The sequence below is a fragment of the Echinops telfairi genome, unplaced genomic scaffold (assembly GCF_000313985.2).
Source record: "Echinops telfairi isolate 266 unplaced genomic scaffold, ASM31398v2 ScPeMD7_7468;HRSCAF=8506_0, whole genome shotgun sequence".
Classification (NCBI taxonomy): Eukaryota; Metazoa; Chordata; class Mammalia; order Afrosoricida; family Tenrecidae; genus Echinops; species Echinops telfairi.
Window position 1 is genome coordinate 36,925,569 of NW_022111369.1, and position 12,196 is coordinate 36,937,764.

General features: G+C 42.5%; 1 protein-coding gene across 1 annotated transcript in view; it reads left to right on the forward strand.

Annotated features, from left to right (window-relative positions):
* The first annotated feature begins 280 nt into the window (after positions 1–280).
* Positions 281–12,196, forward strand: part of HNRNPD (heterogeneous nuclear ribonucleoprotein D) — a 38,027-nt gene continuing 26,111 nt past the window's right edge. The window contains exons 1-2 of the mRNA XM_004703227.3: positions 281–341; positions 1,195–1,379. Of these exons, the coding sequence (XP_004703284.2) occupies positions 281–341; positions 1,195–1,379 (246 nt within the window). The remainder of the gene's footprint in view (positions 342–1,194; positions 1,380–12,196) is intronic.

The following is a 12,196-nucleotide window of genomic DNA, read 5'->3' on the forward strand; positions in this document are numbered from 1 at the left end:
TTGTCCCCCGCAGGGCCATGAATCAGTGAGGGGCATCATGTCTCATAGTGGGGCTGGCCATGTGGTCTTCTCTGTGGACCGGCTGCTCTAATTGGGTAGAACTGCTTTCAATAGGGATCTCAACATCGTGCTCTCTCAGAAGGAGATCATGGAGGCTTCACCTGAAGAACCTCTGAATGGGTTTGAACCCTCACCTTCTGTATACCTAGTAGCTGTTTATAACCATACACCTGTTGTACACATAAGTTGAACACATAACTGTTTGTTTTATCTAGGGAAGATGGTTATACTCAACAAGGCAGCTATAATTCACAATCACCAGCTTAGTGAAGGAATGGGATGTAAAAAAAGAACACTGTATTGGTCTTAAGAGCTATAGGTTGTTATCCAAATCTACTACCACACAAGGGTACATCTAAGCAGGGCACTTAGTCTCCCTGGCCCTATTTCCATCATCTGCAAAATGCAAGGCTCATACTAATTACCCCTAGTGTGTCATCCTTTCTCTTTTTGCTTCTGTAAACTTTTGATACCTTTACCATAGTTTGATAGCGCTACCATAGTTTTGCTCCAAAGGCTTCTTTACCTTCTTCACTTTGATTTTAAATTTTGACCTCAAATATTTCTTTGCTTCTTACATACTGTTTCTTCTTTCTGAGTCCAATTTTCTTCCTATTAAAGCAGAACTAGTCACATTACTATCTAAAGAGAGTTGGATAAAGAAGAGTAGCACATAGAGATATAGGATTGATGGAATGTATTAAACAATTGGTGCTAGGGAAATTGGACAATTGTAGGCAAAAAACAAACAACAAAAAACACACAACTATATTCCACCCCCCAAATGACCTAACCATCACCATTTATAGAAAACTTGGATCACGGACTGAAATGTAAAACTTTTAAGAAGAAAACACAATAGAAAATGTTTAGGATAGGTAAACTTACAGAACCAGAAACAACTTGTAACTCTTTTCCCTTTGGGGGCCATCGTTGAAGGACCAGTGGCCAAAATGAAGTTCCAACCCTTTGTGACCAGAGCAAAACCTCGAGAGGCATTTCAATGCACCTTCCCACATTCGCAGGACGATTATGTCTACCCCTCTTTCCAAGGAACTGAGACAGAAATGCAATGTTTGGTCCATGCCCATCGCAAGGATGATGAAGTTCAGGTTGTTTGAGAACATTACAAAGGTCAGCAAATTGGCAACGTGGTCCAGGTTTACAAGAAGAAATGCACCATCTACACAGAGCAGCAGCGAGATAAAGCCAATGGCATAACCGTCCATTTAGACATTCACCCCAGCAAGGTTATCACAGGGCTAAAACTGGACAAAGACCACAAAAACATCCTTGAACAGAAAGCCATATCTCGCCAAGTAAGAAAGGAAAAGGGCAAAAACAAGGACGAATCACTTGAGACGATGCCAGAGTAAAATAGTCTCGTGCACAAAATCCACCCACACCAGCAAATTTGGGGAGAAAAACAACCTTTGAGATGGAGGATAAGGCAAATAGTATATGGAACATATGAAAAAAAAATGTTTGCTCTATGAAAGTCCATGGGCAGAGAATTTAAAACAAGCCACATGTTGGAGATAATATTTGAAAACCATGCACACCACAAAGGATTAGTATCTAGAATATGGAAAGAACACTTAAAAGTCATCCATACAAAATAAACAACTCAATTAGAAAACTGACAATGATATATGGATTGCAAACAAGCACCTGAAAAGTTGTTCAACATCACTAGCTGTGGTAGTTACATAATCTGTTGTCAATTTGAGAGGAGTAAGAGTGAAGGGGTGGAGTATAGCCCGTCAATCAGGTGGCCCCTTGATGACAAGAGCAATTTAATATTGAGAGGCGCTAAGGACGTAAATAGCTCGCTTGAGGTGGGACACATGCCTACTCCCTGAGAGGCATTGGAGTTGACAAGCCACACGGACACTGGCTGATGGAAGCCAGAGCCTCGGAGCTGGAGAAATCTGCCACTGGATCCACAAGACTTCCCACCCACTGGTCTATGATCTTCCTGCATTCAGCATCATTGCATGTGTTTCGTGAGTCTGCAGAGGAATTTATACATTGGTATCGGACATATGGGCATATATCAGACTTATGGACTTGATCTGCACTCGGCTGGGATGTTTTCTCAATGTGAAATTGCTTTTGTATATAAAACTCTTTCCTATACACATCTGAGTGCCTATGAATTTATTTCTCTAGTCTACCCAGACTAACACACTAGCCATTAGAGAAATGCAAATTAAAGCCCCAATGAGATATCACTGCATACCTATTAAAACCAAAACAAAACACCTTCCATCAGGGATATTTCCACTCATAGCAACCCTGTTTAGAGTAGAACTGCTCTTAGGGTTTCCGAGATGCAAACCTTTATGGGCACAAACAGCCTCACCTGCAACTGGTGGCTTTGAATCTATGATCTTGTGATTAACAGCCAATGCTTAACCCATCATGTCACCAGGGCTCCTTCCATTTTTATTTTAGAATGGCTAAAATAAAAGATAATGACAATACTAAATGTTAGTGAGGAGGCAGAGAAAGTGGATCACTCATATAATGCTGTTGGTGATGGAAAATGGTATAGCTATCCTGGAAAACAGTTTGGTAGTGTTTCTTAAAAAAAAGATATATATATACACACATATACATATATATATGATGTTTTATGAAATTATCATGTTGCTGTTGTTGTTAGGGACCATGAGCTGGGTCAGACTCATGGTGACCTCATGTCTAATGAATAAAACACTGCCAGTCCTGTGCCACACTCAACAATCCTTGTTATGCTTTTAGTCGTTGATGCAGCTACTGTAGTACTCCATCTCCTCAAGGGACTCTCTTAGTTTTGCTGATCATGTGCATTATTACCAAAGGAGCCCTGGTGGTGCTGCACTGGGCTGCTAGCTGTAAGGTCTATGGTTTAAACCCACCAACTGCTCTTTGAGAGAAAGATGAAGCTGTCTCCTTCCGTAACGATTTATAGTCTTGTTTTGTGTCATCATCGATTCTCACTCAGAGTACCACTAGGTACAGCAGAACAAACGGCCCTGTGCCATCTCGACACTTATATGTTTGAGCTTTTGTTGCAGCTACTGTGTCAATGTAGCCGAGGGCATTAAATCTACTGTCACTAAGTGAATTCTGACTCATAGCCATCCTACATAGGGTATCCAAGGCTATAGATCTTTAGAGAGTAGACAGCTTCATCTTTCTCCCACAACATAGCGATGGGTTTGGAACTGCCTACCTTGTGGTTGGTAGTTTAATGCTTGTCCAACAGCACCACCAGGGGTCGTTAGAAGGTTGAAAAAGTAAATTAACATAGACTTTTAACTTAGTAGGTACACAGAAATCAAAGTCACTGCAAACGAGTCAATGCTGACTCATAGAGACCCTCTGTACCTATTGACAGTCTTTCTCCCACAGAGCTGTGGGTGGTTTTGAACTTCGGGCAATGCAAATCACAGCCCAAGCCATAACAACTACACACCAGGGGTCCTCCTGGCTCTCGTTTTCCCAAAAGCATGTGCTCCTAAAGGACAGATGGAACGGCCCCTTAGAGTTTCTGAGACTATAATTCTCTAATGGGAGTAGAAAGCTCTATCTTTCGCCTGAGGAGCAACTGGTCTAGAACCAAACTCCCACTATCTTCAAGGGGGCTTCAAAACGTTTGTAGAAAAATGTATCTTTTATTTCATTTCTCCGCAAACTTTTTGAAGCCTCTCTCGTATACTCATATATTGATACACGATACACTGGGCTTACAAAAATTGTTTTTGTGGTAATACGGGGATTTTTTTTTTGGGAAAAAAAAAGTTAATAAAATGTTAAAAAAAATAAGTTACTATGGAAACAGCACAAAATTTTTATCGACAGCCATTTTGGTGTCACCTTCTCTGACAATGTCATCCAGTGTGGTCCACAGCTCCCTGTATCAATTACAGTCTCATTACGCTTGATACTATCTGAACCTATGGTCTGTGGGGAAGCTCATTCATTCCTTGTGGAAGGATATTAAGGGAATTTGGAGTCCTTGGCCACAAGCTGAAGTAGTTGGCTGTACAAATGGCATGCTCCACATGGTTTTCAATAGAAGGCTGGACATGGAAGGTAAGAGTGACATGATATGTGGGTACTTAGCCGCTGTGGAACAAATCATTCGATTTCCTTTTTTGCCTTTTTTTCTGTGAAGATCTCAAGCAACAAAGATGCCTTTGCTTTCCAAGATAACCACAGAAGTAGAGGCTCCACAACCCCACACTTGGCAGAACTAGCTTTGCGCAGGGAAGGGTGCATGTCGCCGTCACAGGTAGTCCTTGAAGCCCCAACGACGAGGGGACACCGGACTTTGTTGTTGCTGTAAGCCATCAAGTAAACTGTGACTCATGACCCTACGTGATAAAGCAAAATCGCCCCCTGGCGTTTCCAAAGTGTTTCGTGATCCCACAGGGTCAAGGCGGAGAAGTGGCAACTGGTTGATATGGAACTCGTTAATGAATACACCGGAGGAAAACAAACCAGTCACATCCGGTGGGAGGTTCCCGATGGAGCGGCCCGCGGGCTTCAGTGGTAAATAGTCACTGGTAGACTTTCTGCAGGGTTCCGTGTGCGTTTTCTCCTATCAACATTTTGTCGGAGTCTTACATCTCCAGGCTCAGTGAGTTTGCCCTTCCACCGTTCCTACTATCCTGAAAGTCTTTTATATCCTTCCCTGCTCATACTCTCAGTTGATCACAGACTTCTTCATTGACTCAGAAAGGGATCCGAATGATCTGTTTATCACTAAAGCTGACTGACCCACAGTACCTCCCTTCCCTCCTATGCAACAGCCAAAGCCCCTCAGCAGTTAGCTCTGACTCCTCTCTGCACATCACTAAATTTCCCTCTTTTACTGGATCATTACCATCGTCATATGACTATATTGTAGTACTACAGAGACTAAAATCAGGTCCCTAAAATAGAGCAGAGTCCTCTGGAGGGGTGCAAATGGTCAAACACTAGACTATTAGCTAAAAGGTTGGCAGCTTAAACTCACAAGAAGTGCTTTAGGAGTAAGTATGCTTCCTAAAGGCCACTGCCTTGAAAACTCATGGAATGCAGTTCTACTCCGCACACATGGGGTTGACGGGGAGGTGGGGGGGTCACTATGAGTCAGAATCAACTTGACAGCAACTAACAACTACAAATAGATTGACGGCTCGAAAGTTAAACTCTTAGTAGGTCAAACCCCTGTTATGCTCTAGGCTTCCTGAAAAAAAAGTGACCTTTTTTTTTTATTTAAAACAACTGTGTTTTAGCAATCTTTGCAAATAACTTCTCAAATTTGTTAAACTATAGTCAACTATTTTGCTATGTACCTGTTCTGATGGGGCCTTCCAGAATTTGAGTCTTTTTAAGTCTAACACACTCCCCCACTGTCATTGGGTTGATTCTGACTCATAACAACATTACACAGTGTTTCTGAGGCTGTAAATCTTTTTTTTAATCATTTTATTAGGGGCTCATACAACACTTAGCACAATCCATACATACATCAATTGTGTAAAGCACATTTGTACATTCATTGCCCTCATCATTATTAAAATATTTGCTCTCCACCTAAGCCCCTGGCATCAGGTCCTCATTCTTTTCTCCTCCTTCCCCTCCCTCAGGAACCCCTGATAATTCATAAATTTTTATTTTGTCACATCTTGCCCTGTCCGACGTCTCCCCTCACCCACCTTTCTCTTGTCCATCAATCTTTAAGGGCGCAGATGGTCTCATCTTTCTCCCACAGAGTAGATGATGGGTTTGAACTGTCAGCCTTACAGATAGCAGTCTAATGCTCACCTGACAGTGCTACCAGGGCTCCTTTTTGTAAATCTTGAGGCAAGAAAATGAGAAGTGATAGGCGTGGATCTTGAGAAGGGTTCACATTCCCCTGCAAAGCAACTACTTCAGGATAGGTCTTAAATCAAGGAGTTCTAATATCTGTAGACAGTAGATGATGATTCCTATTTCAACTGTAATAAATTACCATACATTTAGTGACTTAAAACAACACCAAATCTATTCTCTTGTAGTTATTGGTTTAAAACCCTGTTGTCATATGGTGGATATACAACAGTATGCTTACATTATAGAACAATATCATTGACATTATATGTAAATACAATTTTGATGAAGATCATTCAACAATGATTGCAGTAGTACATTGATGGGGGAACTTCCAGAGGTTCAGGCTGGATTCAGAAGAGGACATGGAACAGGGCAAATCATTGCTGATGTCAGATGAATTTTGGCTGAAAGCAGAGAATACCACAGAGATGTTTATTTGTGTTTTATTGACTATGCTAAGGCATTTTACTGTGTAGATCTTAACAAACCATGGATAGCTTTGAGAAGAATGGGGATTCCAGAACACTTCATTGTGCTCTTATGGAAACTGTACATGGGTCAAGAGGTAGTTGTGTGAACACAAAAAGGGAATCTATATGGTTTAAAACCAGGGCTGTGTCCTCCCAGTATACTTATTTCATCTGTATTAATCAGAGAAGGTGGAATATATGAAGAAGAATGTGGCATCAGGATTGGAGGAAGGCTTATTGTGATATGCAGGTGGTAAAACCTTGCTTGCTGAAAATGAGGAGGACTTGAAGCCCTTGCTGATGAAATCAAGGACTGGACTCTTCAGTATGGATTACAGCTCAATGTAAAGAAAACTAAAATCCTCACAACTGGACCAATTGGTACAATCATTATAAATGAGGAAAAGATTGAGCATATGAAGGATTGTTTGGATCCACAATCAGTGCCCATGAAAGTAACATCAAACAGCACCTTGCACTGGGTAAATCTGCTGCACAAGACCTTTTTAAAGCATTGAACAGCAAGAACAATACTTTGAGGGCTAAGGTGTGCCTGACATAGGTCATGGTATTTTCAATCACTTCATGCATGTGAAAGTTGGACATTGGATAAAGATCAGAGATGAATCAATGTATTCCAATTGTGTGCTGGCAAAGAATATATACAGCACCATGGATTGCCAAAAAAATAAGTAGCTCTGTCTTGGCAGAAGTACAGCTAAAACGGTCCTTAAAGGCAAGGATGGTTAGATTTTGTCTCACATACTTCAGACATACTATCAGTCCCTGGAAAAGGACATTATGATAGTTAGGTTTTCTGTACCAACATGGCTCCTGTAGGAACACGTGGGTGGATTTAGCCTGTCAATCAGGTCTCAGCTTATCTTAGCTACTGAGATAAATGGCTTTCTGAGGCCCACCTCCCTCTATCTTTCTCCCTGATGATTGGACCAGCATGTTGCTGCCTCAGCTAGTTCTTTGCCCCAACCATGTGCTGCACTACTTGTGGGTGAGGCCAACCATAGATGATGTTGCCTTGCCATGCATGGCTAGAGTTTGAGGCTCCATTGGGACCTGCTGGATTACCTGTTGGGCTACTGGCCTCTGCTACACCTTGACTTCTCATCTTCCTGCAGTTGCTGCCCCACCCTGCTGTGTCTGCTGCCTGGGGGCCCACTCTGCTTGTCTTGCCTGAGGGCAGATTCTGCTGTCTGCTTCCTTGACCTTGGACCAGCAGCCAACATGCATTGAAGGACCTTTAGTATATTAACTGTCCCTTGAAAGTGAGTTGAACTGAGCCCTCTGTACTGTTGTGTGGACTAATTTGCAGTTGTATTCCTTCTCACTAGGTATGTTTTATCTATGAATATATATATATTCATAAATGTCATGAATCTATTATTCATAAGTGTCATGAATATATTATGAATGTATATTCATAAGTGTCATGGTTTTGTTTCTCTAGAGAACCCTGCCTAACACAGACATCATAGTTGATAAATGCAGCCAAAAAAGAGGAACACCCTCAACAAGGTGGACTGACACTGACTACAACAATGGGCTCAAACATAAAAACAATTGTGAGGATGTGCTGAACTGGGTGGTGTCTCCTTCTGTTGTACGTAGGGCTGCTATGAGTTGGAAGTGACTTGATGGTACCTAAGAACAACCACAACATACTGCCTCCTCAATTTCATAGTACACTCGTTCTCTAATTGTATCCTAACATAAACTATGCAAAATAATTAAATTTGCTTTGTAATTTAGATTTTGGGTTTGTTTTCAGACTTTGTGACTGTATTAGGGATACACACACACACGTATGTACATATATATTTGTGTGTATACTGCTAACCACAAGATCAACCGTTCAAAAACTACCAGGTGCTCCACGTCCAACAGAGAAAGATTAGGCATTCTACTTCTGTAAAAAGTGACAGTGTTGGAAACCCACAGGGGCAGTTCTACCCTGTCTTATATAGTCCTTATGAGTTGGAACCAATTCAGTGGCAGTGAGCATGAATTTACACACACACACACACACACACACACACACACATGCTCACATAGCTCTTGAAGTAGGAATTTAAAGCTGAGTTAATACTTTTCTTCATTGTTATTTGAAACAGCTGACACACCCCATGCCAAAGACCTCGTGCTCTATTTTCACTGCTAATCCTATTACAATAGATTCTTGGTCATCCAAGGGGATACTTCACTAATCATTTAGCCACTCTATATCAGGGACTACTAATGCCATAACCACTGACCATGGAATCAGGAACACCTTTAAGTTGTATGGGATCAGACAACCAATTCCCATTGTTAGGTTCTGACCTCTCTCCACTACAAAACCATTTGATAGTGAAAACTCCGCGTAGTGAGAGAAAGACAATCACCACACATGCTCTGGGATAAGGGGTTTCCTATAAGGACTGTGGGAGAAGCGGTAGGAGAGGTTTACAGCTGCAGCCAAAGGATTGGAGAAACATTCATTAATGATTCTGGCTTGAAGCACTGCAGCAGATGGAAAAAACAGAACTTGTGGAAAAAATAAAAGAAGCCAGAGCTGTGAGGAGGCTGGAAACCTGCCATTTATGGGCTATCTGTTGGACTGCTAACTGCAAGTTTACGCGTTTGAAACCACTTGCTGCTGTGTGGGAGAAACACAAGGCTTTCTACTTTTCTACAGCTGTCTAGTCTTAGAAAGCCACGGAGCGGTTCTGCCGTCTCACAGGCCAACTCCTAGTGGGGTGGAGTCCATGGCAGTGAGCTTTGGTTTTGAGTTTGACCTTGAAGCAGGAATTTATAGAGAAGTCCGAGAAGCTACTGGGTTTGGCTCTCCTACTTAAAGCAGGAACATGTGGAGACATCTGAGAAGCAAAAAACCTGACCTAACCTCCCAAGAGAAGTCTGTGAAGGTTCCAAAACCTCCTGGGACTGCAGCCTTCTTTCTCTGCCTTTCTAATCCAGTGTGTGTTGGACTCACTGGCAAGCTGCAACTTGGAACCGTAAGGGAAGGGGATTCTGGAAAGTGTTACTTTGGCTTCTTTTTTTTTCAACGAAGAGCAAATGTTACAGGAGGTGGTATTAATGAGAAATTGGCAACCAACAATTCAGCATAGCAACTATACCTTTGTTCTTTTTAAAAAAACATTTTTTATTGGGGGTTCTTATGGCTCTTATCACAAGCAACTATACTTTGGATTTCAAGAAATGAACCCAATTCAAATTGCCTAAATGCTTAAGAACATTGAGTGAGTCATGTGGCCATTAAATCTAGTAGTAGAGATAGCCGACCGGGTGGTAGAGATGGCTGCAGGTGGAAATTGACCTGGTAGATCAGGGAGGGGGAGGGGGATGAGGACCTCATATCCTGTTCCCCACGACCCAGCAACTCTCCTTTGCTCTTTTCTCCAGACATCTTACTGTTGAAAAATGACTGCTAGTAATCCACTGAGATCTATGGTTTCCTGTTTAGGATCAGTGGGCAGGGAGGCTCTAATGTCCAAGAGAAGTCTTCTCATGTGATTGGCCACCTTAGCAGCTGTGCCCTTCCCTGAATTAACTGATGTGACAATGGGTGGCAGTTTACTCTGATTAGCTGACTCACTGTTCTCTAGCCCCACCCTACTGGCTTGCCCCGATGTTATTGATAAGAGAGAGGAAAATCAAAGCGAGGGACTCAAGATGGCAAGTATCTTAAAACCCAAGTCAGACTCACTCTTATTGGGCTGATTCTGATTCATTCTGTCCTTTAGGACAGAGGAGAACTGCCTGTGGTGGCAAGATTTTATGTCACCTTTTTGACCTGTGGGAAAGGGTCCAACCTATCACATCAGCCTGGTGACGCCTTCTTGGGGGTGTGGCCTATTTATAAGCGCAATACTGAGGAGAACTGACCTCCTCTTCTTGCTGGTCTTTGCTTTCCTGCTTGTTTGGATTCTGCAGCCAAGGCCAATGGCACAGGTGGCCTGCCATCCCTGGGAGCTCGCAGCACCCTGCCATATTTCTGCCCACCTTGGATCCGCACAACTCTGCACCCACCGGTCTGAGGATCTCCCCACTTCTTGGTTTGCCTTCTGATTTCCTCAGCTGGCAGCAGTGTGAATTTAGTGGGAGTATCAGCTAGCATCTGACCCATGGACTTGAGTTGGACTGGCCTGGGAGCCCTCCTTAATACAAAAAGGCAGCCTCGGTGGCTTTCTTTCTTTTTTTTTTTTTTTTTTTAACATTTTATTAGGGGCTCATACAACTGTTATCCCAATCCATACACACATCAATTGTGTAAAGCGCATTTGTACATCGTTTCTCAAAACATTTTCTCTCCATTTAAACCCCCGATATTAGGTCCTCATTTTTCCCCTCCCTCCCCGCTTCCCCCTCCCGCATGAGCCCTTGATAGTTTATAAATGGGTATTTTGTCATATCTTGCCCTGTCCGACGTCCCCCTTCATCCACCCTCTGGTTGTCTGTCGGTGGCTTTCTTTCTTGATATAAAATTATTTCTTATACATATATAAGTGTACCTGGTTTCGTTTCTCTAAAAACCCAGCCTAACACACTGTTCTCTGTGGGTTTCCATGGCGTAATATTTACTGGAGCCGACTCCCTCATTCTTCCCTTGGGGAGAGACTGGTGGGTTTGCACTTCTGAGCCTCCCAATAGTGGGAACTCACTATCCCGCCTGGGCTACAGTCGCTATACTATGGAGTATATAAACAGATTAAAATAAAAATATCCTTCCAACTATAGCCAGAGAATCCCTGGGTGCCCCAAACAGTCTAGGTTGCTTTGGGGGCAAAAGGTTTAGAGTTTGGGCCCACCCACAAATGTGTCAGAAAAAAAGGCCTGGCAAACTGCGTGTGAAAAGTCACAGCCAAGAAACCCAAACCCTACGGCGGGCGCGCGGTGCTCTGGAACCCATGGGTTTCGATGGGTTGGAATGGGTCGGGTGGGTTTTTATGGTCGTCGTCGTCGTCTTGGTTTCCTATGTCCAGAAGGACTGTTTGGTTAGGAGTCAGTATTTTTAAAGTGTGACTTTTTAGCGACGGTACTGAGGTCTGATGGCTCGAGGACTCTGGCCTCGGAATAAAGAAGGGACTACTCTGGTTTGGGATGAGACTATCAAATAACTCAGGATCCCTGCCTGCAACACAGAAAACGGTTCCAAATCGGTCTAGGGCAGAAACACTTGCCCCCCAATTTTTTTTTCTTTTTTTGCCAAAAAGAAATAAATCAAACCCACTGTTATCGATTAAATTCTGACCCACAGAATCCTATGTAGGGCTTCCAACATTAAAATCTTTAAGGAGCAAATAATCTCTTCTTCACCCATCGGAATGGTTGGTGGATTTGAATTAACCTTGAAGTTAATAGTCCAACACTTACCCGATAGTGTCACCTGGGCGTCTAAATTTTCAATATTTGTTAGTTGACCCTCAACTAGAAGGCTACTTTTATTTCAACAATTATTCCCTTAAATTTGTTCTTGTAAATTAAATGGTTCGATTATAAAATTAAAAATACCGAAGTGTATTATGAAGGAGAGTGTGGTAGTTATATAATCTTGTGTCAACTTGAAGGTATAAGATTGAAGGCGTGGGCTATGATAGTTAGGGTTTTTTTCGTGTGTGTTAACAAAGTTCTGCAGGAACATGTGGGTGGAGTTTGGCCTGTCAATCAGGCTGCAGCTTGATTGGAGTACTGAGATAAATGTCTCGCTGCTCGCTAAGGCCAGCCTCTTCCTCCTCCCTCGAGGTGGCCACACTCACTTTCTGTTTCGTTTTCCTGATGTTGAGACACTCGGAAAGCTG